Genomic DNA, 25,860 nt, shown 5'->3' on the forward strand with positions numbered 1-25,860 from the left:
CCATCCGGACTTTTGATGACCCGGGACCTCGGACATGCATTGGCGATTGGGTCCGTATAGCGTCTCTTCCCCACAAGATGCTATTCGATAGAGTTGCGGAGTACAGCATAAATCGGCAGCCAAAGTATTCTATTTCAACCACTATATCCGTATACAATGCTTTGGATGGTAACTTTGTACTTCAGTCAACTGTCTCTGCCACGATGGTGAAGGATTCGATCTGGAGTTGCACGAGCAATGACCCAGATACTGTTGGCGATATTGACATGTGCAAATGTCGGAGATCACTACTGAAAAGCTCCTAGTTAACGCTTCTGTTCCCTGTGCTATTGCTATTGTATATCTATTTTCTCCTCACTTCCGGTCGGCCTTCAGTAAGTGAACATAGAAGGATATGTACCTATGGGGCTTGCCAAACTGCTGCAAATTTGAGTTGTAGGGTTGTCAGCTTATCCGCCTCAACTGCATAATCATATTATAGCAAACACTATTTCTAGACTTTGGAATAGTTGCGTCAGCCTCAAAAAATCCTCTCTCTCGCACCATTGGTACATGAGCCACTTACAACTTTTGGCGTACAACAAAAGCCATTGCCAACGCCCCTCATCCGATAGGGCCAGTGGGGTTCTGCATCATGGATCTAGCATGTTTAAAACACTCCCAACTCGGGTTGAAAGCCGCACTTCTTACAAGGGTTCCATAAATATGTACACATTCCTTTCCTGGCTCTCGTAGATCTTGCTTCTTCTTTGTCTTTTGCGCTGTTTCCCCTCTCTCAGTAACTCTGTAGGAGCTCATCAGCACAGCCATGGATGCAGCAAAGCCAAGCTTGAAGGCCTCAGCTTCTGAGAGCCTTCAATCAGAGTTGTTGACCAGTTTTGCGCCCACTTCTTGGTCAGGTCCAATCATTCTTGGGGCCCTTCTTGGTTATGTCGCACTCTGTTCTCTTTTGCGTTTCTCCAGAATTAACTCGCTTCGATCCAAGTTGGGGTTTCACGACCGCGCTTCGTTGAGTCGCATGACAAATCAAGATGCATTTCAAGTTGTTCAGAATATCGCTAGATTCGAGTTCCCGTTATTCTATGACCTTGCGGTTCGATTGGCTCTATTTGAGGTATGTTTAACTAACTACTAGTGACCGAGTTAGTGTCAACATTTAAAGCTTGTATGTTAACGACGTCAATACATAGACATATGCTGTTCAAAACGTTGCTCATGTTCTCTATGGTGGCAGCGATCTAGCTAATCGAAAGAAGGCGCCCAAAAGGTACCTAAATGAGTGTCTTAGGCTCTTGTGACTTCTACTAACGAATACTAGATATGCAGATACTGAAGCCGTCTATGTCTGGTGAGTTTACTTGGATTTCATTACTCGAGTTATGAAGACTTACATGATGACAGCTTCGCAAACTTCCCTCCTACGTCGCCTGTTCTTCACAAAGCGGTTGCGCGCACAAACTTCCTTCACGCTCCATATATCAAGAGCGGCAAAATTAAGCAAGAAGATCTGCTTTATGTGCTCTACGCCTCTTTTGCTGAGCCTGTTCGGTTCCTCAACATCTATGAGTACCGCAAACTCACCGGCATGGAAGTTGCTAGCCTATCAACTCTGTGGAAGTATGTTGCAGACATGATGGATATCGACTACAGGACTGTGCTCGGGAAGAATGAGTGGACAGATGGTCTCGAATTCTTCGAGGACATGACACGCTTTGGAGGAGACTACGAGGACAAATATTTGCGCCCTACACCGGAAATCCAGAAACTAGGCCATGTTCTTATGGAGATGCTGTTGGATTCGTATCCCAAGATTGCTTCTCCCCTTGGATATCCGGCAGCTTGTGTCCTTATGGGACCTCGCTTGAGACGAGCATTTGGGTAAGTCTTCGATTCATACTATTTCCATTTCTCCGACCAGGTATTTACATGAGAACAGTTTCCCAGAGCCAGGTTTGGCTATTACAGTTCTGACATACAGTCTCTTGCTTGTTCGAAAACTCATCGTCCGCTATCTCTGCCTCCCTCGCTTAGCACCCTCCATATACCTCTCCGATCCTGACGAGCAGACCGGACGCATCAAGTCATATCATTACATGAAAGAGCCATTCTATGTTCCTCCCACTTTCTGGCAACGTTGGAATCCCGAAGCAATTATCACATGGCTATCTGGTGGGTTACTTCCCGGCGATGGCGGGCCTAGTATGAAGTCCGAAGGTTTCCTTTTTGAGGATTTGGGTCCTGATAAGGTTGTTGGCAAGGGTGTTGAAGAGACTAAGGGTTTCGAAGCGATTGTCAAGACGAAAGCGTTCGCGGGTTGTCCTTATAAGTCGTCCGAGAACTAGACTGTTTCTTGGCGTGACTGGAGGGAGGCATGTAGTGGATGATAAGGTAGATTATGCTTTTAACTGGTTGTATATGTAGATGACACCATAGCCTGGTTAGCATTTAGCGATCTTAGGATATCTCCACTAGCTTGCTGTATATAGTTTTTGGGCTGGGTATTCTATTGGAACTTGGAGTTTCATGTAGTACTTGCTTAGCTTTAAGGCTTATAGCGTTTTGCAAACTCATAATTATATTATTAGGTCAGATTATTCGATTTCTTCAAAAATGAGCCATCTGTCCATTTTTTCATCACCTCAGTGTGTTATTCTCAATTCAACCTCCACCATTCAAAATCCAACTCAATCGTTCCTCCGTCAGAGCCGTTGCTTTCCAATCCAGAGCTTTCTCACTATTTCGATGCATTAAATACTCCACTAAAACTGGACCATTACATGGCCTTCGTATTGACCATGAAGACATGAAGAGGAAGGAAAAAGCACCAACGCTGTGTAACCTTAGGGTAGTCGTGTATCCAATGGGAGTCTTACGTCACTCTATCGCAAAATCCAAGTAGAGAGCATAGGTACCGTTTGTCCCAAGAATCAATTCTCGTATTCCGCATTTGGAAATAGGAAAAAGACACGGAACTATCGACGGGAATCTGATCGGCATTTCCCCGCTGACTGCAGGTAACCGCGTGCGAGGCACCTAAAGCAGATCACATGACGTAGTTGGCATCCATCGCCACTCTCTTATTCAGACAACATCTCATCACACTCAATGTTTTAGGACAAGTACTTTACAGATTCAAAAACTTGGGTAACACGAAATCGCACCTTGGAAGAACACAAACGCTCGGAACGCAGGGGAGTCAACCATACACCTCCATACAGGACCAGCGTCTAGGACTCACCAATATGCCTCCAATTCCTATTCACACCTCAAGCCCTATCACGGCAGCAAAGGCGTCAGGAATCACCCCAAAGACGGCGCACTCAAATGACCCAGTGGCGCCAGCCGAAGTACCAGCAAGCAATGAAGTGCCGACGTCTACTTACCCGGCAGCTCAGCCAGGCGCTCGCCCGTCTATGCCAGCTCCAACTGGGGCACCTCAACCTTCCGCCAACATCCAGCCAACTCCAACACGGGCGGTTGTAGATTCGAGCCCTCCGGCCCCGCAACCGGGAGCTGTACCGGAGCCGCAAAACGGAGCGTATTTACCACCACCTCCAAAGACCGGCCAGACTATGCGCGAGACACAGACACAGTTTACACCAGCACAGGTGCCCTATGCGCCTATATCCAGTGGGTCTGAGTTCGCCGCTACTCGTTCAGCGACGACTACAGCTCCTGTTCCTGGCCCGTCCCCGATGGCTGGCCTGGGCCCAACGGGCGTGCCAGGCGGAGGCTCCGGAAGCGACTTTTCTCATCCACCTGGTTATCACCAAAACGTGCACGCGTCCGAGTTCTCCAGTGCCCAGCGTGCGGCTCACGAAGCATCAGTCGCCCAGGAGCGCAGGCCATCTCTGATAGGAGACGACGATGAGGAGGGAGTCTGGTCGGCCGCCAAGAAGTGGGCTTCGGCTGCAGGTGAGAGTCTTGCTGCAGCCGAGCATGAAGTGTGGAAGAGGATCAACAAGGAGTAACTGTTGCATCGTGCAAGCAGCAGCCAACAGCACGGGCTAAGGTAGGGAACGGAAGACCGGTTCGGCATGATAGGGCTATGACCAGGATACGATAACATTAATGTTTCCATGAGAGTTTGTTAAATATATTAATGTTTTAAGGGGATCGGACCCGTTGTGGGCGATGTTTCTGCTGTTCTATTTCCAGAATCTCCAAGCGCTGGGGGAAAGACGGAAACGTTGTGACAGATACAGAGGGCAGAGGCCTTCCAGAAGTTATCTTTCCAGGGTGCTAGGTATGTAACGTAACAAGAAAATGAAAGAAGTTCATTGCGGGGAGATTAAAGTATCGCAATTGGTTCATGATGTCCATTTTGAGGAAATCGACAAGGCCTGAATCATGCTCACTCCCAAAAGGTGGTGGTGTAATTTCCCATTTGAGTAGTGATTCAGGAATGGATGTATGAGACCCTGGCCACAAAACGGCCTTACCGGGCGACCCATAGAAGAATTATGGAACGCTTGAAGAAGATGAGCAAAGAAATTCTGTTGGAGTTAGTGCACGGCAGATTATCCTACAACTTCCTATTTACGGTACAGCTTATCTCGAAGCGGAAACGGGCAGAGCATACTCTAGCCGTCCTGAGGTTGACGGCCGCAGTGTGCAGCACATTCCATGAAGATCAAGATCACGATATCGTCACTATCAGAGCACCTAAACAAACCTTCAACAGCTTGAGCATTGACGCGTTTATAAGGGTTATGCAAGTCTATTGTTACCACGTCAATTGACAGCCTCGTTTATGTTCCAAGCTGTCGGGCGTCAACCCAAGTCGATGGAAGAAACCACCGTGCTCACTGTGGAGAGCCATCATAGCTCCAGGCACAGGCTCAGGCACAAGCTCACGCACGGAAAACTCAAGAAACAGCTCGTAACACACTGGCAAATAGATGACGCGTTGCGCTGGAATAAATTGTTGCGCGTAAAAGTGAATATGCGAATGAGACTCTACAGAAGGTCCCTCCCTACATACCTAGCTATGGATATGAGACGAGGGGAAGCACTGGTCGGATGATATGGATGCAAAGGAAAACAACGGAGTCTCAACGCGATGTAACAGTATCAACTGGGCTATTCCCTGACCCCTAGAGAGGATCCGGCACTTGTTGTGAGATGTGAAGATGATCTGAAGGCTTGAAGATGGGGGTTTCTGCACTAATCGTGATAGTAGCGGATTCCTCTTCTATGAAGGAATCGTGGTGTCGTTCGATGTTCAGGCGTATCGACTTTGGTAGGAACGGATCTTCAGGTGTAGCAAATTTAGTAGCTGAGCTGAGAGCTGAAGAATAGACTAAAACATTAGAGATGAAAACAAATCGAGATCGGTTGCGGACTGAGCGATAGACTGTCAAGATGAAAGGACCGGCTGTTTGGAGATGCTCTTGTCTAAGAGAAAGTGAACGCCATCTGCTATTCATAGCCTAAATGATCCACAACAATTAATTGAAATCCACTATCTAAATGTGCTCAGATTGAGCTCTGACGTGGTCCTCGCCTAATCGGCTCGCCTGTAAGATGTGACTTTCCAGGCGCAAAGGCGCTGTTGGTGAGCTTGTTCCAGTGAGCTTCTAGTGGACTGTGGGTGTTTAAACATGAGCCACGAAATCAGCCTGTGGGATTTGAGTGGATATTATTCGACGTATCAGTGGACCTCATCCATCTACCCCTGGTCTTGACACAGATCTGAGACACGCCGGTCTCCCTGCTAGCAGCTGAGACATGTCAGTAATATCCAATCAGATGCCCTGAATAGCGGCTTCTACGCCAAAACGGCAGGAACAAGATACTCGTCCCGCTTCTTGCCCAAAACCCCTGTCCTGCCGCTGCAAATCAGATGGCTTTGCTTGACCCACTCTCTTACAACTTCAAACACGCGCTTGTCCTCATCTTGGTACGCTTGCAACCTCTGCTTTGGATCTCCAGCGCATCTCGAGTGTGGTCACAGCACTTCGATAAACATCAGCCAAGAGAACGGAAATAGCAGCCTCAGCTATGCTTCTGTGTCTCAGTCGAATATACCCTCCATCCTAGCGGGAGGAGATCGAGAGGCTCAAAGTTACTTTAAATTGGATAACTCATAATTCAGTCTATATCAGCGCCTGAGGATACAGATGCCACAGCTCGACTGTGCCTGTGATTCGCTCTCCGCCTCTACAATGGCACACCGGCTTTCGAAATCGACTGGCTAAGCCCAGATTTCAGGGCGCATCGCCCACTGTCTCGATGCGAATGGTGTTGCTTTGTCCCAAGCAAGATGCATGCTGAGCCACCAGTCTGCTGATGACCTATCATTCGAGAAAAATACCGACATTGCCGTGAGAAGTTACTGCTTCGCCTATACGGCTGTCGCCGACTTTGCTACCTAAAATAAAAAAAAAAAAAGCGATCAAATTTTCCGTCAAGCTCCTTAAGGGACAACCGCCGTACGATCGTGACAAAAGTTCTGGCATCTCGCCATCTAAGTGCCCCTCATGCGGGGGATCAGAGGACGGGGTCTTTGACATATGTACGATATTGCCATATTGCCGTGACTGCATATATATCGAGAGGTCTGCGCTCAGGCGGTAGGCGATCCCGCTGCAACTCGGTTCGGTTCCTGAATTGACTTGATCGAGCAATTAGCCTTAACATCCGGGCTTTAGTGGTTTCAACTGTTGTGGAAAATAGCATACTGCATGTGCTATACCCTGGCCTGTCTCGACTCTAGAGGGTATTGTCCCTCTTCCGGGGTTGGGTAGGGGGCGTGCCGGCCGATTTTTAGGGGCGTGTCGAGAAGAACGGCCGAGGTGAGGCATCAAGTTATCGCGCCCAAGGTCTGGGTGTCGGTCAACAGATGTGGCGTGTCTACAGATTGAATCCGCTGTCGTCGGAAGTTTTGTCAACCCCAGACGGGTCTAACGTGGCTCAGTTTGAGTCGACACACTGAATTTCGACCTCGTCGACTCACTAGCCCGCCCGTCCATCCACATGTCCCTCGTCGCCTCTTGTTTCTTCAGAGGATGAGACAAGCCACCTCCGTCGAGTTGCTGTTGTGCAGCCCGACTGGACGGTCCAGTGGCCCGATCGAGCCCCTTGTCGATACACTCTTGAAGCCTGCGCCACTCTTGGTCGTCTTGGAGTCGGTTTGGAATCATCAATTGGTATTATACAGGACCATCGTCTTGCAGCTTCATCTTCCACGGTTGCCTCTCGATATCGTTGTTATCCTCTTCACGCCCTCCTACGGGATCTAACTTTCTTTTAGTACAACTTCTAGCCCTGCTGACTGGAAGCTGTGGCCTTATTGTCCCTAGTCCGGGGTCATGAGAATCCCTGCCCATACCCCTGTCCTCTAGCTCCACCGGCTTCTCAACTTCCTTGACTCTTACTGACGAACTTTCCTACTGTACTCGCAACCTGCTAGGCCCCATCCTATCCCAGGAGCGCTGCGACTCTGTTTTGCACCGGATAGCCCCCTCCTCTGCTATGTATCCGCTTTCTTTTGTACCAGTTCATAGATCGGTCTGTGTTGCGTGTTGGAATCCACTCGGTCCAGCCCCTCCCGTCTATCCAAACCTCTCCCCTGGTGACCGTCCCTGACTTGCGGAGCTTCCTTGCCTCCATGGATGATGCCTCTTGCCCATCGTACACGTCTTCTCTTATACCTCCAGGTTCCGGCTCCGCTACCCTTTCGCTTCTTCCGCAAATCTACCAGCTCATTAACTTTGTTCGTCCATTTTGTCTCCAGTCATTCCTTAACACAAACACTTGCATGTCATCAAACCGTATAATATAGCAAGCCCACCCACCGCTATCCAAGTCCAGGTCTAGCTATCCTTTCCTTCATATACAGGGCTTAAACCAACTACGCCACTTTCCTTTACAAAAGACAAACAACCGATTCACTCTCTACGCGTCAGTCTCCGCTGTCATCAGTCCAAGGGATCCTGTTTACTCGATAGTACATATTACTATACCCTAACCGCCTGACATCCCCAAATCGACTGTGATCGTTCCTTACAACACATCCATTCCTTACAACGCGTGTCGACTGCCCGGAAATTACTCCCACATTCGACTTGGCCATTGCTCTCTTAGTTGACCAGGTAAGCTCGAGATGTCCCGCGGCACTCCCGAAGATCCAGATATGATGTGGACCTGGGCTTGCCAGTTTGCCATGATCGTCCACCATCTCATCGAGAATTCATGCTGACACCACCCTGCCCTTGCCAGATAGATTCTGCATAATAGTTTAACGGCTCGCTCCTGTAAGGACTCTTGGGCTCCTGCTTTTACCACCACCCTACCTGTATGCTTCATACTTTCTTGTCCTTCCTTTGAGCCATATGCACGAAATACTTACACTTTATTCACGCAGCAACACCAAAGTTGACACTCAACTTTTCTTTTCTATCTGTGATAGTATTTATACAGCTGGCTTGCATACCTATCTAGGCCTACGCCTATAATCAACATGAACTCAAACGAATTTATCGAAAACGAATCCGTGCTGGGCTCGGACGAGATGTGGTCAACACCAGCTACTCAGTCTAAGCCTCGCCCTATGCCCATCTATCAGGGATTCTCTTTCTGCGGTGCCGAGAACTTCTCATCAGTACCATCTTGGGACTCATCTTCAGTTTCATTCCAGCAAACCCCCAGTGAGACCATGTCACGTCCCGGATCTATGCATCAAGACTTTTACCCTCCTACAACTATGGATAACTGTAAGTAAAATCGAGCCCCATGATATCACTCAAACTAATTTGAAATAGCATCGTGGATGGAAAAGCAAGTCGAAGATCAATTTGATCTTCACGGCATGGACTACGATATGACCATGGGAATGAGCTCTTTCACAACCGATGAAGCCATCCCTGTTCTTGACCTGAAGCAGGGAACACTTGTCGAGGAAGATCTGATGGCCATTGATGATGGTTCAAAACAGCGTCGAATGTCCGGTTCTTCCTTTTCTATGTCCACTTCTGGGGCCTTCTCCGACATGCCTCTCGATGATTTCTCGGCAGCGCTCTCTGAGGCGCCCTCCTTCAGCTCTGACTATCCACCTCCTTCTAACCGCACTTCCATGATGTCTTCCACCCAGCTTTCGCCCGTTGCCTCGCCGCGAATGACTCCTCAGTCGAGGACCGACCTTGTGAGGACTCAGAGTCGTGGCCGCGGTGCTTCTCCGTCTCCTCGACCCAGCAATGTTCGATCTGCTCCCTACAGCGTCGAGGGGCCAAGACTCAAGCGATGGTCTACTGGTACTTACAACACCTCGGCGAGCCGCAAGCCTGCCCAGTACGTTTACCATGCTTGCCCGGATGTCTACAACAGCCACCAGCACATGTACTCCGGCCACTCTTCTCCTGCCATCGGTGCCACTCCTCTGCCTCTCAACTATGGCAACCTCCAGGCCATGCAACAAGCACCTTTCGTTGTTCCCAGCACCCCCGTCTACCAGAGAAACAGCATGTTGCTTCCGACTCAGCTTCCATCTCAGATGGCCCAGCAGCAGCCTTGGCAAACCGACGTCAACCATTTCGCCCCGCCTCAGCCACTTCTGTCTCACGGTCTTTTCAGAATGCTTCAGAGCAACGGAGATGCCGCTTGCCTCAACGGTCACTACACCGACCTTTCTGACCCTCCTGAGCTGTACGCGGCTCTCCGAGAAGAGCAGATCCCTCCACCTCCTGAGGACATGAACCCCGAGGATCCCGATATGATCCCCCGCGAGCAGGAGTTGCGATTTGAAGGCGACCTTTACACCCCTAGATGGGTTCGAGGTCACGGCAACAAGCGAGAGGGCTGGTGTGGAATCTGCAAGCCTGGACGATGGCTCGTGCTGAAGAACTCTGCCTTCTGGTATGACAAGTCTTTCTCTCACGGCATTAGCGCCGCCACCGGAAGCTCGTTCCAGGAACCCCAACAAAAGCGACGCATGGATGGAAACCCTGATGTTTGGGAGGGTCTCTGTGGTAGCTGCGAGCAGTGGATTGCCCTTGTCAGCAGCAAGAAGAAGGGAACCACCTGGTTCAGACACGCGTACAAGGTAAGTCGGACTAACCCACCAAGAGGGGCCTTGACTAACAATATCTAGTGTCACACACATCTCAAGGTGAAAGATACACCTAAGCGTCGCCGCGAAAGCAGCAACGCCAGGGCGCTGGCCATGTCGACCATGGCAAAGCCCAAGACTGAAGTTCAACATCAACGACCCATGACGCCCCAGATGCCTGCCTCCTCGATGGAGCTTGCCACTACGCCTAGACCCTCTACTATGTCCCAGATCACGTCTCACCCTCAAGTCACCTCTGTTCTCGCTCCCCAGGAGCACTACACCATTGATCCGATGTCTGGAAACGTCCTTACGACTGAGCCATTTCCGAACATGATTTAACTCGATACGACTCTGCTTTTTACAGTTTAGACTTTTTCCTTTTGATTTCCGCCGTACCACGACAGCACATGTATTGTCGTGGATGGCACCACACTCGTTACGTTACGAAAAGATCTTGAGATGATGTTTGATACCAGTTGAAGCCAGGGATAAGTTTGTTGATCCCTGTGCTTAAAGTTTTCTGTTTAATTTCTGTTCCTTGTCTTGCCTCTGGGGGCCTGCTTATGCTGTTTAGGAGGAGGAACCGACCAGTTTCGAAAGGGATCACCACATGGACGAGGCCATCCCATACTTGAAGCTGGGGGAAATTTGGAAAAAGTACATGTCAGAAAGGGAACCAGGGAAAAAAAGTGGAGGATGCACTATATCATTTTCTTACTTCTTCTTTTATTTTTTATCTTCTTTTTCTTTCTTTTTCTACATCTGCTCACTTTGAGAGATACCCAGGAGTTTTTGCTTTTACTGCACTAGATAGAATGGTCGGTTTAGGATTGGGAGCCTTCCTCTAGGGAAGAGCCTGATGAATGAAACGAGCAAGATGGACGATGCTGCTGGCCAGTCGAAGTCGAAGGCATGGATTTACATAGATAGAAATAGCTACGCAACGGTCACCCAATATCACTGTTATTGATTTTGCACTCTCGATTTTGTCTGCACCTTGGCTCACATGAGTGGCGGAGACTTCTGCTCTGTACTTGACAGCGACAAACGGAAGTCTCCGTGAAACGCCTTATGAAAAAGGATCGTCGGATCCGTTTTGTTTCGAGGGCGAAAAGCACGATGTGACATGAATTAATTACAGCACAAGGACTGGCTTGTCAGCCCGCTGCAACTATGCAATGTTGCTTTGCAGAAGGAAAAGTGGCACCACAAGGGGCTGGCAGGATGCTCGGCGGTTCTTGATAGGGCATTATTCGTCTTGGAGGAAGAGAGAGTAGCAGTATAAGTGATGGCTGTTAAGGACAGGGATCTTTTGGCCAGGGGAGATCGGCAAGTGTTCTGCCACTCCCAGGGGAGTACTGCAACGCTGGGGAGAATGTTTGGTGTTTTCCGTTATATCGTTAATTGGACGAGATCTTGAGTAACCAAGGCTGACAAGTCTGTGAGCGGGAAGCGGAGATCCCTTGTTGATCGTGCCAATGGTCTAGCAACTCTAGCCAAGGCAGCCAGATTCCGTTTCAGGAACTCATATGCGAGCCTTGCGAGGGGGACTTTGCAGAAATTGGTATGTGCTAGCTACCAAGTACACTTCAGGTAGGCGAATTGGGTGATGTTTCTTAACATATTTCTTGTAATATTATACTGAAGCTAAGCGAGAAGAGGCACAGTTTGATGCATTGAGGAAACGGAAGATATCGTCACATGTTGTTTCTGCTATTGACGTGACAGCATCAGCATCAGGATGACTTGGCAGGTTCTGATACAGGTACCCGAGGCCGAGAAGAGCCAGGGTCATGAACCCAGTGTTTGCACGGATACTCGTAATGGAAACATAATACAGCGTTAATTGACTGGTACAAGTCTCAGGCGGAACAATTCGGTGTGGATTTCGTAACTTGGCCGACGCAACACAACACAACAAGCGCGTGGGTCTCTCAATAAATTTACTCCTCGCTTCTGAAACGTACTTTAGTCACTTTTGAACCCTGAACTGTCAGTTAAACTTTTGTCAAGCCATCTCTCGCTTTGCGGGGGCAGACGAAGCGAGGCTGGGAATTGAACAATGCATCGTCAACGAGCAAGGCCATTCCCGGCAGTCAACAAGCATTTTATCCTTGTAATTAACAGATTTTTTGTATTGAGGCAAAACGGGTGTTGACAAGAGACAGGACTCTCGATCGTGGGGGCGTGAAGGTGTGAATAGAGGAGGGACGAAACAAATGCTTAATCTCCCATATTCATGCGTTGGCGGAGGAGACTCCGGATGGGGCCGGTTCGGGGAGCGGCATCCGGATGGAGGAAACGTTTAAGCCGGCCGGGGGTGAATAAAGTTGATAGACGGTAGTGGCATAGTGTCGTATAAGGCAAGGCAGTTGTGTTATACGGGGGTTATGTTCATCAGGGTGATGTGATGCGCAAAGACCACATATACACACAATATTTTATACTGCAGGCATCGGTGCACGTTTGTTCGGATAAGAGGACAGATTTGGCTCTCGGTAGATGTTCACGGCAGACTCCGTCTAAGTCGCGATAACCTCGCTTGTAAAGAGACTATGATGAATTGAGAAACTGACAAATATATGTGTAAGAGGTCCACCATTTGTGGGATCTCGTGATACGAAGCAAAAGCACAGGAAGATACTTGCAGTTAGAAAACATATACTTATCAGAACACGTGAGAAAGACAATAGCAGAATGACTGAATAAAGTTGGAATGTCCGGTGAAATGGAAATGCAAGCACTTAAAACCCCGGTCGAGAAAGGTCTATTTCCAGAAGACACACACCATCTTGTCGATCGTGGGCGGCCAATCATGAGCCGCTGTGGTTCTTCACCTTACCATCTGGCTGGAATTGAGAAGCGGGTTCACCGTGAGAGGCACGTGAAAGTCATCTAAACTTCAGAGAACATGTATAAAAGACAAATGCCGAGTGATGTCGTAGAATCAAGTTGCATAAGTATTGCGATTGTGCCTGAGAAAGTGGTGAGTAACATCTATGAAACTCTCAAAACATCCCAAGTTTCATTGTGATTGCTGAGTCAATACTTCCGCGCCTGCTATAGGAGTGTCCATAGTTTACTCGTATTGAGTTTGTTACTATTCACAGACTTTACCGTTCGATTCCGTCCCGTTCAAACCTTATTAATAAAGAAAGTTGCTGATATCATGACTCCTGGCGGCTCTAAGAAGCAGCCACGAGAATTGCTAAGTCAATGTCTCACTCACTCATCAGTTACATGTGAAGCTGGAGGTACATAAGCCGGACAGTGGTATGTCCATACTATCCCCGATGGATATTGAGCCACCTCAGGATGTTCCTTTTCGACGAAACAGGAGAAACTTAGCAGACAATATTGCATCATATGGCCCATACCCTATAAATAAAGTAATTGGAGGAATAACTTGAGTACCATGGACATGAGGCTTAAAAAAGAAAATATTGACAACCTATAAAGTCGCCGGCTCCCCGACTAGTATGAAAGAGCCCCGACAACCAGATAATGATGACGAGTGCAAAGCCACCAGGCCCTGGATACTTCTCTTAATTATTGACAAGTCTCAACATGTGACGTGATACACGACCTGTTTCTCAAGCAACGTCTGGGCCTGATGCCCACGTCTCAAGACAGACTTGCCCAGTTGATTACTGCCCTTTCAAGACATGCGGCTGAATCAGTTTTCTTTGGCTGGCAGTTAGCAATAGCCGGTGATGACAAAGTGGTGAGCTGATTGTGGTTTCGGGAACTTGTTGGTTGGCTGTCAGCAGTCGGTGAGAGATGCAGTTACAGGGTATTTGTATTTCATGGTTGGAGAACTGTGGTCAGTTGCCTTTTACATACATGTAACCATCCATATTTGAGGGGGAAACTTGTCCTTGTCATAATAATCATCATCATCATGATCAGTCAATACGGCGTTCCGCGGATTCATATACTATCAAAGCATATCGGGATGTATCGCCTATCTTAGGTAGCTAAATACCTATGACGGGAGTCAAAGCGTGCAACCATGATGAGATAGTTTTATTACAACTCTCCTCATCTGCTGAGCTCATCACAACCCAAGATTAAACAGTAACAGTTTACTTTGGAGCATAGCAACACTCAATGACAGATCCAACTGCCATCGCATTGAATACCTAAATAGTTAGTGTTCTTGTTATCTTCTCAGCCCACGAGCTGAGCCGTTGGCTTCGGGCAGTGCCTCTTCTAGTCTAGGTCTGTTCCAGCGGTTGGCTAGCAGAGGTCCGTAGCGCACTGAAGCCCCCTGAAGAGCGTTACCGGCGGTTGCCCAACAACGGCTAAGTTGAGGAGGAAGAGGCGCTGATGCGCCACCAAGCCTGTGATCTCGACGTTGTAGATTCATTTTAATCAATGTTCATAGCTTTTATTTGCTCAGCCCTATCTGGTTCTTGTATCTGTCTCCCAGTTGTTTGTGTTTTCTCTCTTTCTGTACCACGAGATATACAGTACCTAGTTCCCGTCTGCAAACAGCTCAGCTCAACTGGAGAGTTCAGCTCAGGTGCAGGTAGGTAGGTTGTAAATAGGAAGGTCGGGCACGTACTGTATCCACTGCATCCGTCCCGTGCAGTCTTATCCTATCCAATCCATCCAATCCATTCCCATCGAGAATTTACCGACTCGAAGCGAGCAAACGAACGGACCGCTTCAACCTTCTTCTGCCTAAACTGAAGAGGGTATCCTCGACGTCGGCACCCGCAAGATCACGACATCATCACATACGAGAGTTGAGAAGGAGAAGACTCGAGACGGAACGATACAAGACGAGGCGAGACGAGACGAGACGAATCTGCGAACCGATGAAATAATTCTGTTTAACGGAAGTCAAGGTACGGGTAATCTGATAGTCTACTCTATTATCTGTTTTTAGTTCTGCATCTGTTCAGCTCTGGCCTCGGTATCCCCATCAACATGCAGCTCCATCATCCCTCTCAACATCCATCCATTCTCTATCTCCATTGGCAACGAGACAAGACACAAGCCCAGTCTCAATCTCTAGGCTCAAACGATTTATCTTTCTTTCTATTTATTCGTTTGCTCTGGCGTCATTTGGCGGGGGTTTCTATTTTTCTCCCTGCTTTAACTGTCGTCTCCCTTTCTTTAACCTGGTCCTTCTTCCCTGCCCCTCCTCTTTTTTTATCGGGGCTTACCTATCCATCCCGTATTCCATTCCGACTTCATTCCTCCCTTTGCACCACATTTGCTCTTTTTATCATCAGTGGCTTACAATCATGCTTGTCCAAGCAAAACAGTCTTAGACCTTAATGCCTTTCTTCCGTCCTTCCATGATCGTTTACGACCTTGTATAATGACCCACGAGCACCGACCGACCTGCGACATCTAAATAGACTTTCTCTCTCTATCTTTCTCTACCTGTCACAGCCTGCCCACGCCGAGCTCGACACTCTACCTGACACGATCCCGATCAACGAACTGCAATCTTTCGACCTTGTTTTATTGTTTCACACTTTTCTCGAGTACGATTCTTCAGCTTTTTGCATAAACTTTAGCTCTTGCTAGTGCTCTATTACGGCAACGTGACCGACCGTGCACATCATCAACCTCGAACTCGAAGCATCCCCTCGGCCTGCAACTGAGTTGGCCTTTATGATAAGCAATTAGAGTTGCTATGAGCGGGGATCAACTGGCTTCAAGGCAAGCTCAATTCACAGCATTGCCCGATTCTTCCCCTTCTCATCAACCGATCTATCATCAACATGGCATCCGTATTAAATTCACTGACCAATCCGGGTTCGTACAGTTTTGCCAATTCGAACTACCGCCCTCCAACTTCTGCAGAAACACCTGTCTCCGACACCTTTCCCAGTCCCGTTTTCGAAACCCCCAAACCCGGGCAAGGTTCACTCACCGACGCTGGGGGTTGGACTCCGCATTTTGCTGAAGAATATTCCGTGTTCAACTCGACTCCTGGAAATCTCCGTGGATCTCAAAATTCTTTCGTTGACTTTCGTGCTGCCACACCTTCCAGCAAGCACAAGAGGCTACTATCCAACGACACTTTTGCTGCTGAAATTGCAACTCATGTGAATCACTTTTCGAACCAAAATCTACCACTGCCGCCAGTCGAGCCATCACGTCGCTTGGCCTCATCCCCGAATTCAGTAACCGTACCTCAAGAATATATAACCGATACAACACCCCTGCCCAGTCCTGATCCGGCCAAACACCCTCAATCCTCCAAGAAGGCTAGGAAAGCCGGAGTTCAGGGTGCAGAGCCTTCGCAGACAGCGACACCCCCACCCACTGGACGTAGGGGAGCGCGGAAGCTCGCCGACAAGCTCAATATGCAAAATGATCAGTACTTCGGCCAGCCCGACTTCACTGGCAACTCTCAACAACAACAGCAACATGATATTGCTGCCTTGATGGCTTCCTCTGGTGACATGTTTGCATATCCCATGACAGCACCTGCTGCCACACCTAACACTTTCTGGGATCCTTCGATGGGTATGGACTTTGACTTTAGTGCATCGCCTTCCAATGTCTTTCAGACGACACCTGTCCAGCATGGTCATCACCGCCACACAGGTTCCTTCGACTGGAATAGCGAGGTACCACTCTTTCAAGACCCTAATGCACCATTCGCTTCCGCAGGTTCAGACCCTATGCAAACGATGCAACGTGACCGTCCTCTTGCCCCAAAGCCTATGGGCTCGGCAGGTGCTACTACAGCAAGTGCTGCCATGTCTGCTGCCCTTTCCACTCCTCTAGATGACCCTTTTGGACTTGGACAGTCCATGAATGGAGTAAACCCAGGATTGCTGTTTGAACCTCCACACAATTCTGTTTTGGATAACCCTGCTCTCATCCCAGTGACACAGGCTGGCTCCGCTGAAGCCACGATTTTCCAATCGAGATCAAGAACACCTTTGGGTGAAAACATCCGCCAATCAACGAGCATGAAGGACTTGAGGGCTACAAAGGCACCGGATCGTGCGCTTGCACCATCCCCTGTCAAAGCAAACCCTCGGCCTGGAATGGGTAGGAGTTTCAGCGAGAACCGTGGCAAGAGAGCCCAACCGCAGAACCGACCTGTGCTACCCAAACTTGCACCGGCCCGGCCAGTCTCACAAGCCAGCAACGGGTCCAATAGCGACAGTGCACCCCCAAATCGGCCTATGGCCAAACCAACCGGAAGGCTGTCTCCAATGAAGAGCCAGCACCGCCTTTCAGGCTTGGCCTCCATCCCTGAGGGGCCAGCACTACAACACCAATCCATTCGAACAGCTGTGAAATTCACCATCGACTCGAGGGGCAGAGCTCGCGCAGAGACAACGATCGTACCTAATGAGTGGGACTGGGAGCCCAGTGCCAATCATCCAGGACTCACTCGTGATAGGAGTCGAACACCACGAGACCTGGGTCCCTCGGACGATGACGAATCATCCTCGGACGACGAGCCTATCATTATTCCTAGCAGGAACAACTCGTTCAATGCGTCCTTTGCGTTACCTGATCCCCTGAGACCGGTTGGGTCCATCTTTCACTCTTCGCGACGTAGTGTTAGTGACAGGAGCACGAGTAGTATACACGATACTATTGGAGGATCGCAACACGATGCGGACAGTGAGAATGAGACGATGATGTATGAGCGCAAGGACAAGATTGGGGATGCTGCTAGCGAGCTTCGTAAGGTCATGGAGGATCGAAGAAAGCGATCGAATCCAATGGGACAAGGAGGACAACACCGTTCGTTCCAGGGTGGACACTTTGGTCCTTTTCGAGGTGATAGCAACTCGCCGTCGACCCTTACCGAGTCAAGCCTTATCACAGACAGACACGTCAGATGTCTCTGTAACCGAAAGGGGGCTGACGAGGGGGACGGCTCCATGATCCAGTGGTAAGTTTTGCCAGAGTGTGGCCACCAGAGCAAATGGCTGTCGGAGAGTTAACATGAACGGAGCTGACACTCAATGCAGCGAGTCCTGTGAAATGTGGCTCCACGGAAAGTGTATCAATCTCGACCTCAGGACTCAACCAAGAGTGTATGTCTGCTCATTCTGTGCCAACACACCGAACATGCGAGGAGGCCGGATGCGAGATACAGGACGTGGAAACTTGATGGGAGGTGTACCTGTAGCGTCTCCATTGGCGAGCAAATCATTTAGGGCGTTTCGATAAGGCAACAGGTTGTATGAGCATTTCTTGAAGGAGTAGACGGGATGACAGGAGTACTGGATAACGAATGCATTTGATCGAGTACATACATAAATATTGGCATTTCAGACAAAAATATTACATTCAGGGTCAAGTAATCCGCAGTTGCTTAGAAGACGACCTAAGTGAGCACATGCCATCAAGGTTATGTAGGGGCCAACACGGCAAACATATAGTCCACGCGTGATAGTTACAACAGGAATGGAATAGTCAGGAATCCTGAGCTATGATCGAGGCCTCGAAACATGGAGAACTCCAGAGCTTCCAATTACTACCCAAAATGATCTTGACCTCTTCTCTCGTTGGCCAATGCCGTGAATGCCCACTTCCGTTAGCTCTGCCGTAAGGCCCGAGCGGACCACTCAATCAAAAGCCGGCCTGCGGAGCTTATGTCCCCGATCTCGGAATGGCGGGGAAGAATGTTGGTGATGCGGGGCAGCAACAGAGGTTCAGCAAACAAGCCCCAACAATCGATTCTTCTCTTTGTCTTCTTTTCCCTCTCATTGTCAATTAATTCAATAGTTTCAAAACCAATTCAAAATGGTCGAATGCAGCATTGTCGTGCTCGCTGGTGACCACTGCGGTCCCGAGCTTCGGAGTTGAAAGCTTGAACGTCTGCGAACTACTAACAGATTGTTGCTGAGGGCATTCCGGTAAGGAAACACATGCGACAGCTTACAGCAAGAGCGTAATAACTAATTGACTGGTCAATCAGGTTCTCAAGACTCTTGAGGATGGCAAGCCCAGCGTTGGCAAGTTCAACCTCTAGAACCATCTCATGGGTGGTGTAAGTCCTGAGCACACATTGCATGCACACACCCAGGTCTGGCATTTTCTCTCAGTGCTCCATCGATGCCAAAGGTACCACTATCGGCAACGAGACCCTCGCCGCCGCAAAGGACGCCGGGGACGTCCTCCTCGGCTCCATCGGCGGTCCCGAATGGGGCACCGGCGCTCTCCGACCCGAGCAGGGCCTTCTGAAGCTTCGCAAAAGGATGGGCACATACGGCGACCTGCGACATTATTTCTTCGCGTTCGACTCTCTGGTCGACGCCTCTCCGTTCGTCATTGTCCGTGAACGCACATGTGGTATTTACTTTGGTGAGTGTAAATTACTGCTCAGCATGGGACACTGAGCCTTACTCCCATGCTGAGGTTGAGTGTGTTGCCCGTCTCGCTGGATTCCTTGCCCGTGATCTCAGCGATAAGAAGGTGTGGTCTCTTGACAAGGCTAATGTGCTTGTGACCAGTCGCCTATGGCGAAAGGTCATGACGGAGACGTTTAAGAAGGAGTTCCTGATCTTAAGGTCGAGCGCCAGTTGATTGACAACGCTGCTATGATCATGGTGAAGAATTATACTGGTCTTAACGGTGTTGTTGTGACGAGCAACCTGTTTGGTGATATCATCAGTGATGAGCCTGGTATTATTCCTGGCAGAATTGGCCTTCTACCCAGTGCTAGCTTGAGCGGTGTTCCTGATGTAAAGGACAAATGTAACGGTATCTACGAGCCCATCCACGGTGGGTGATCTCTTATTCTCCTGTTCTGTTAAATTTGGAAAGCTGATTAAGTTTACTAGGTTCCGCCCCTGATATCTCTGGCAATGGCATTGTCAACCCCATCGGTACGATCCTGCCCGTCGCCATGCTCCAACCTTACTCTCTCAACCTGCCTGAAGAGGCCAAGGGTGTTGAGGAGGCTGTCCATGTGGCTCTGGATGGTGGTCTGCGCACCAAGGATCTGGGTGGTAACGCTACCACAGAGGTGGTTGGTGATGCTGTTGTCGAGGAGCTGAAGAAGATTCTCAAGGCTCAAGGGGTGTTGTCTGATTGGCGTGATTTGCTGCAGAGGATGTTACCCTGGTGGTTGTGACTTGAAAGTTTCAATATGCACTGGGTTGAAAAGCGACCTGTTTGTGGTTGGGAAGCATGATGGAAGCCTCAGATTGCATTTGTCTCACGATATGGCATGGCGATGGCTTATGAATACGAGACCGTAAAATGACACCAAAGTTATGGTCATGAGACTCACACATAGAGTGACATGGCAGGGTATACCTCATACAAGATGGAGGATGGCTACCCTGGAGAGGTGATGTTGAGCAGCGTGGAATATGGCCCGAAGCTACGGGCATAACATCAGGGCCAAGGTCATTCCAATTCAAGACACGGGTGGGTTAAAATCGCCAGTGAGTCAAGCGTATGACAACGCCCAGGCTATAGGGCTTTGCTAAGCCTTGGATATGCATGCATCACGAGTGTTCTGAGGCTGTTCAATAAGTGGTAAGGCAGGAATGCATATTGTAAGCAGAATGAATACAGGCCATTCACCCCCATAGTCAATCGTGATCAGTCCTTGCCCAGGTTTAAACTACCCATGTAAATCAACTATTTTCTTATGGCCATGTGGTTATGCAGTAACAAGTTTCCACGTGCAGCTAGTTCATATCCTTGCTCTATGTAAGTCTGCTGCACTTGGTGCGTTTAGTCATTGCCAACACCAACACGAGGTTTGCTTTTACATTGGGGTCCAAAACGCAACCATTTCTCGGAACGGAAACTACCGAAAGAAGCAGAGAAGTAAGAAGTTCTTGGCCTGACGAGAGACAAGCAATGCAGTGGGAGATAGAGTCAGCTAAGCTTTTCCCCCAATGTTTAGAAAGTTAGCAAACATTGGTGACATCCCTAAACAGCTCAATACAAGGGCAGAGACATCGAAAGAGGGAGGCTAACAAGGGGCAGGAAAAAGTAAAAAAAAAGTCATGACGTTTGAGACTTGAGGGAAATAAGCTTGAAGCTTTATGCTGATACTATAACTTTAAAAGATATAATTCATCAAATCGCTTTGTTTCGTTTCAATATGGCTATGGGTCACTGTGGAGGGATGGATATCAGAAAGGTGTCGAGGTTGACCATTGGTGGAGCCTGCATGGCCTTGCATGAGAAGTCATGATACGACTGGGTCTTGTCTTAGGGCGGTAACTCTATTGTTTTTGAGTGATACAGTGCTAGAGGGATGCTCTCTCTATCCAATTCAGGGCCTCATAATGTCCCTCTTGTTTTTGCGTACTGCAAGTGATGAGACATGACCAGCTATCACAGCGCAGCACAAATACAACACAACAACGCCTGAGCTGTTCCGTCTGTGCTCTCGTCCTGCTGTAAGGTACACACATCTCAGCTGTGCCTGATTTGCTAGTTGTATGGAGGGAGGGGAAAAGAAAGCATGGCATGTGAGACTAGCCAATGATGAGTCTATGGAGCACAACAACCTGAGCTCTTACTGCAGTAGCTCTATCTACTAATCGACAGAGTGGGCACACCCACACGTGCATGTTGGGATACAAGCGGACACGAAAGTCGAGTAAAGGTCCAAGAGTTGGAAAAAATCACAGTAAACTTGTTAGTAACGTGCTTGGCCATGCTCAGCTGAGAACTTTCCCCGCCGATCTTAGCCCGGACAGAGCGGGATCGACTTTGTTCGATTTCGAGGAGCTGCCGTAGCGTTATTGAGGTTGTATCGGCAACTCGTGAGGTGCAAGATGTGGCTGATATAGCAGAATAGGCTACATCAGTGACCACACCACCTGGATAGGATACGAAGAGCGCCAATCTAGGTACAGCTCTTTAGTGAGTCCTTCTGCTACACCACACCTTGATTGCCGTGCAACCTGCTGTGATTTTGATTAGTTCGTTTCGTATTGGGATTTTTTTTCGCTGAAGTGTCCAAGCTTAAGTTATAGCAGCTTTGATCTTTAAGATACTCTTCATATCTGATGTCATGAAGGCCTCATCCTCGTGGCAACCATTCCCGGAGAGGAAATAAGTTCACCCTCCGGTCACTAGCTTGGTATAACTCGAGTGTGCAAAGACACAGAGCATCAGTCCGATATTTTCTTACTGCAGATAACTGAGTTGAATAGCGGTGGCTGGTTCGTCAGTGTTGGATCATGGCTGATTTGGCGTCATGCACGTACGGGTTGAGAGCTGCGAAATGCCGAAACTAAGTATGTCTCTGCCTGTAACTCTTTTCTCCTTACTTGGGTGCTGTTGGTGCTTTTTGTTATTTGAAAGATTTCTGAACCAAAGGCTTTGATATATAGCGAGGTTGAGTGATGAAATTACGACTTATACTGGCAACAGTCAGTCAGGTGGGTTGGTAGTTGCCGGTATTGGACCATTGTAGTGAGGTGGTGTTCGGTTCCTCAGGCTACCACAACCACAACCGTTAACCCTCTTGTTACTCAAAAAACTCAATCCCTCCAAGGGAAGTATTCTCTCGTATTCAACGCCCTATTCCTCCACACCACTACAGCACGCCGAGACAACTATGGCGGCATCTAGCTCAGCATTGGTTGTTTCGTCTCATTATGGTGCGCGCTAATGACACGGGACCGATACGCTAGGGACCGTGTTATGATGCGACATTGACCTCCATCTATCCCTTCCCTTGTTGACCTGGATTAACCGATTCATCCAGGGAAGAAACCACTGATTCCATGGCCAACAGCTCTTCTTCCTCCCTGCCTCATGCATCTGGCACCAGGTGAGAACAAAACAGGCTTTCACAAGCACAAGGCGTGGTGGCTGCAGCTCTTGAGTGCATTCTCTCATGCTGTGCTATCAAACTGGGTGCTCGTGCTTGTCCTTGGCTAATCCTCCGTTCTCTGTCAGACCTGACATGTCCATTGGTTCCGACCCGCAGTTCTATCTCGTAATGGCCAGCAATCGACGAAAATGCTGTGCTTCGCTTGCAAAAGGCGCCCGCATTCGATGTCCTCGCCGTCCGACCTCTGAACCACATGGCCGTAGAACCCGGCCACCGCGAAGACCAGTTTTAAAGCCCCCGCCAGTTCTCTTTTCTTCAAGTGGTGTATCGTGAACTTCTAGGTAGCCATTCAGTCAATTTCCAGCCATGGATTTGTTTATTCAATCTGCCTCCCGAACTCCGGGAGTCTCGATTAACACAACAGCCATGTGCCACAGCAACCACATGTGGCTTATATCAACGCGGTTATGATGCCCGGTGTGCTTAAGGTTCTCTGGCCACTCCGCTCGACAATTCCTATATTGGAAAAGATGGCACAGGAAACCAGGCCATTTCTTTATCCCGACCGCCTCTTTTCTCGGCCCATTGATCCGGCTGCCAAGTCTGCAATGCCATAGTTACAACGGGAATATTCACTAACAAATCCCCGGAGACTCCAACTAAGATGCTCGGGGGACCCCACTCCCCCAAAACCAAGGCACTTCTTTGGCCTCACTATCACGAGCAAATCGTCGATTGGCGACATATACATATATGGGGTGGACGATCCTCACTAGCCATCTTAAGCAAGGCGTCTCTGCTTGTTAAGCGAAAACTCTCCTAATGAGGCTTGCTGACATTACATGCTGCCTCTGCTCACCCTACCTTAACTTTACAGTTATCTCTATGGTTACAATGCTAATCACAACCACCTTACTCATGATCTTTTGCTATCACGACAAGCAGGTTTCTGCGTCTTTGTTGTGTCATGGCTGACATGGCGCCAAGACTCCCGTCCACGTAGCGATGCTAGGTTCCTGGACCTTCACGCCAGACTGCCCTAGCTCCAAGAGGCTCCAGAGTTTGTTGGCTGCTGCTGGGCACTAAACGTCCAAGATGCCGATTATTTGCGTATCAAACTTCAGCGGAGTGACCGGTCCTGCAGTTTGCATCGACAACAAACCGCTCATATCGTGATTTGGTATAGTTCAGCTTCGGTTACCGTATACTTTGCTAGGTGCATATTGGCAGAATGAGTTTGGCTCAACTGCATCGTCGAAGCTGGCTGATGTTGTCATCCAACCCGAGTTGCATTGTTTCCGCCTCTTTTGTTTACACGAGTCTCTCTCCTCTGACCCAGCTTGTCCTTCCCGCCGCTATAGGTCACCGAGTGCCACGCAGTTCCGTTGAGATGCAGTCCCTATTCCCGCCATTTGCTGTCTTTTACACAGAGATATCGCAGGTTCCCTCGTGTCCAGGTCTCATTCTAGCTGCTCATGCCGTCTCCCGTCTTACTAGGTTCCCCAGACTGAATGCAAGCTGATCCAGTGATCAACTGATTAAGTGAATGGCCAAATCAAGCGGGTCAATACGGCCTGGCCTTACACAACCTGACAACCTGGTAGCCTCATCCACTGACAAGGGCAGGATCTTTTGTTGAGCTTGGAGGGAGGCCGACATTTCGGCCCTGCTGTTGCGGATCTGCCTAGCTAGGGGGAGCTTTCGAAACCTTACGCAAAGGAGCTCCCAATTGTCTTGGCCATTAACCAACACAGTATTGCTGACCTCCGTGCATGATATTGACATCACTTCTTGGTTCACCGTCGACCCAGGTTCTCACTGTAGGAAACCTATTGCCATTCCCAGCCGATTGCTAGCCAGCTAGTCCTCTCGATTGCATCCCTCCTGCATCACGGTTGCTCCAGTGAGCTCCAGCCACATCCTCTGATCCCTCTGACAGTGGTTGGACTCACGATGCCCGTATCACATCTTGCCAATATTCGCACCCCTCCCTCATGATGGTTATCGTCCCCTCGCAGGTAGAGTCAGACTAATGCAACCAAGGGTGGAGTTTGAGAAGTGAAGTCTCTTGGGTGACTTGGCCTGGAAAGTTTGGAGGTTGTCAAGGCCAACTCGGCCAACCTCTCTCATCTAAGGTAGGTTTTGGTTCGACAAGTTACAGATATAAGTCTGCAACCTTCTCAGTTCTTCCTTCCATCTCTTCCATCCATCTCTCAGCCTCTCCCACTTCTCGATCAGCCTTGATTGGATTTGTATATACACAAGTAACCAACTCGTTCAGGTTACTTCTACCTTCGCTCAATCAAATCACCATCGCTTGCTCATAGCTTGCACTCGCTTTATAACACCTTCGTTGATATCATAAATCCTCTCAACCTTCTTCATCATGAAGTTCGCTGCTGCTCTTCTGGTCTTGGCCACCTCGGCCCTGGCTAACAACATCCGGCGGGGAGGAGACGAGTACGAGAGCCCAGACTATGAGAGCGGAAAAGACTACGAGACTGGCGAGAACGAGTACGGACAAGACGAAGGATATGGAGAGAAGGGCGGCTATGGGCACGAGGTTAAGGAGGTCGCCGTGACCTACACCACTACAACCGTCTGCCCTGTCACCTATACTCATTACAAGGAGGGAACGTGAGTTTTTCAGAGCCTACCAACAGACTGCAGCATGATAACCATATACAGCACCTACTGTGAGACCAAGCTCATAACCTCAACACTCGTTGTTGCTGAGACCAAGACTGTCGATGTCACAGTCAAGGAGCCTGATGTCACCAAGCACTACACTAATGTCGACTACGTTACCAGAACAACAGTGTGCCCTGTGACCCAGACCAAGACTGTTGCTGGAGAGGTCATTACCGAGGTCTACACGACCACCAGCGTCATCTACGACGTTGTCAAGTCTACCGACTATGAGCACGTTAAGCAGCCCGATGTGACCAAGCATGAGACCGATGTCGTTTACAGGACACGAACTACTGTCTGCCCCGTGACAGTCACCAAGACCATCGCCGGTGAGGTTGTCACTCAGACATACACAACCACCAGCGTC

The 25,860-nt window shown here is 49.0% G+C and overlaps 8 protein-coding genes across 17 annotated transcripts in view; 7 read left to right on the forward strand and 1 right to left on the reverse strand.

The window, feature by feature from the left end:
- The first annotated feature begins 517 nt into the window (after positions 1–517).
- On the forward strand, positions 518–2,624 carry FOIG_05519 (uncharacterized protein). The gene is made up of 5 exons (XM_031204142.1): positions 518–1,114; positions 1,191–1,267; positions 1,319–1,348; positions 1,402–1,878; positions 1,937–2,624. The coding sequence occupies exons 1-5, from the start codon at positions 809–811 to the stop codon at positions 2,340–2,342; spliced, it is 1,296 nt and encodes a 431-aa protein (XP_031065971.1). The 5' UTR covers positions 518–808; the 3' UTR covers positions 2,343–2,624.
- A 425-nt stretch (positions 2,625–3,049) lies between these two features.
- On the forward strand, positions 3,050–4,302 carry FOIG_05520 (uncharacterized protein). Its single transcript, XM_031204143.1, has one exon. It carries the CDS (start codon positions 3,243–3,245, stop codon positions 3,969–3,971), a length of 729 nt encoding a protein of 242 aa, XP_031065972.1. The 5' UTR covers positions 3,050–3,242; the 3' UTR covers positions 3,972–4,302.
- A 3,264-nt stretch (positions 4,303–7,566) lies between these two features.
- Positions 7,567–11,035, forward strand: FOIG_05521 (uncharacterized protein). Its single transcript, XM_031204144.1, has 5 exons — positions 7,567–8,096; positions 8,224–8,299; positions 8,369–8,717; positions 8,766–10,042; positions 10,091–11,035. Exons 3-5 carry the CDS (start codon positions 8,465–8,467, stop codon positions 10,388–10,390), a joined length of 1,830 nt encoding a protein of 609 aa, XP_031065973.1. The 5' UTR covers positions 7,567–8,096; positions 8,224–8,299; positions 8,369–8,464; the 3' UTR covers positions 10,391–11,035.
- A 3,178-nt stretch (positions 11,036–14,213) lies between these two features.
- FOIG_05522 (uncharacterized protein) lies at positions 14,214–14,420 on the reverse strand (the record flags this gene model as incomplete). Its single annotated transcript, XM_031204145.1, has 1 exon — positions 14,214–14,420. The coding sequence occupies one exon, from the start codon at positions 14,418–14,420 to the stop codon at positions 14,214–14,216; it is 207 nt and encodes a 68-aa protein (XP_031065974.1).
- On the forward strand, positions 14,382–18,525 carry FOIG_05523 (uncharacterized protein). Of its 8 annotated transcripts, none has more exons than XM_031204148.1 (4): positions 14,382–14,904; positions 15,328–15,730; positions 15,837–17,936; positions 18,016–18,525. In XM_031204148.1, the coding sequence occupies exons 2-4, from the start codon at positions 15,705–15,707 to the stop codon at positions 18,215–18,217; spliced, it is 2,328 nt and encodes a 775-aa protein (XP_031065977.1). In that variant the 5' UTR covers positions 14,382–14,904; positions 15,328–15,704; the 3' UTR covers positions 18,218–18,525. The 8 variants fall into 8 exon arrangements, with proteins under 8 accessions (XP_031065977.1, XP_031065978.1, XP_031065980.1 ...); XM_031204149.1 differs by having other exon boundaries at positions 15,320–15,730; positions 18,016–18,348; XM_031204151.1 differs by having other exon boundaries at positions 15,837–18,525.
- A 506-nt stretch (positions 18,526–19,031) lies between these two features.
- Positions 19,032–19,576, forward strand: FOIG_05524 (3-isopropylmalate dehydrogenase; the record flags this gene model as incomplete). The annotated part of the gene is made up of 3 exons (XM_031204154.1): positions 19,032–19,040; positions 19,096–19,354; positions 19,377–19,576. The coding sequence occupies 3 exons, from the start codon at positions 19,032–19,034 to the stop codon at positions 19,574–19,576; spliced, it is 468 nt and encodes a 155-aa protein (XP_031065983.1).
- A 14-nt stretch (positions 19,577–19,590) lies between these two features.
- FOIG_05525 (3-isopropylmalate dehydrogenase) lies at positions 19,591–20,126 on the forward strand (the record flags this gene model as incomplete). The annotated part of the gene is made up of 2 exons (XM_031204155.1): positions 19,591–19,774; positions 19,834–20,126. 2 exons carry the CDS (start codon positions 19,591–19,593, stop codon positions 20,124–20,126), a joined length of 477 nt encoding a protein of 158 aa, XP_031065984.1.
- Positions 20,127–22,555: 2,429 nt separating this feature from the next.
- The window catches only part of FOIG_05526 (uncharacterized protein), a 4,519-nt gene continuing 1,214 nt past the window's right edge, over positions 22,556–25,860 (forward strand). The window contains exons 1-4 of one of the 3 annotated variants that reach the window (XM_031204157.1): positions 22,556–22,799; positions 22,928–24,937; positions 25,084–25,439; positions 25,491–25,827. In XM_031204157.1, coding sequence (XP_031065986.1) covers positions 25,189–25,439; positions 25,491–25,827 — 588 coding nt within the window. In that variant the 5' untranslated portion in view covers positions 22,556–22,799; positions 22,928–24,937; positions 25,084–25,188. The other 2 variants (XM_031204156.1, XM_031204158.1) reach the window with 2 other exon arrangements.

Source organism: Fusarium odoratissimum (genome assembly GCF_000260195.1).
Source record: "Fusarium odoratissimum NRRL 54006 unplaced genomic scaffold supercont1.7, whole genome shotgun sequence".
Lineage (NCBI taxonomy): Eukaryota > Fungi > Ascomycota > Sordariomycetes > Hypocreales > Nectriaceae > Fusarium > Fusarium odoratissimum.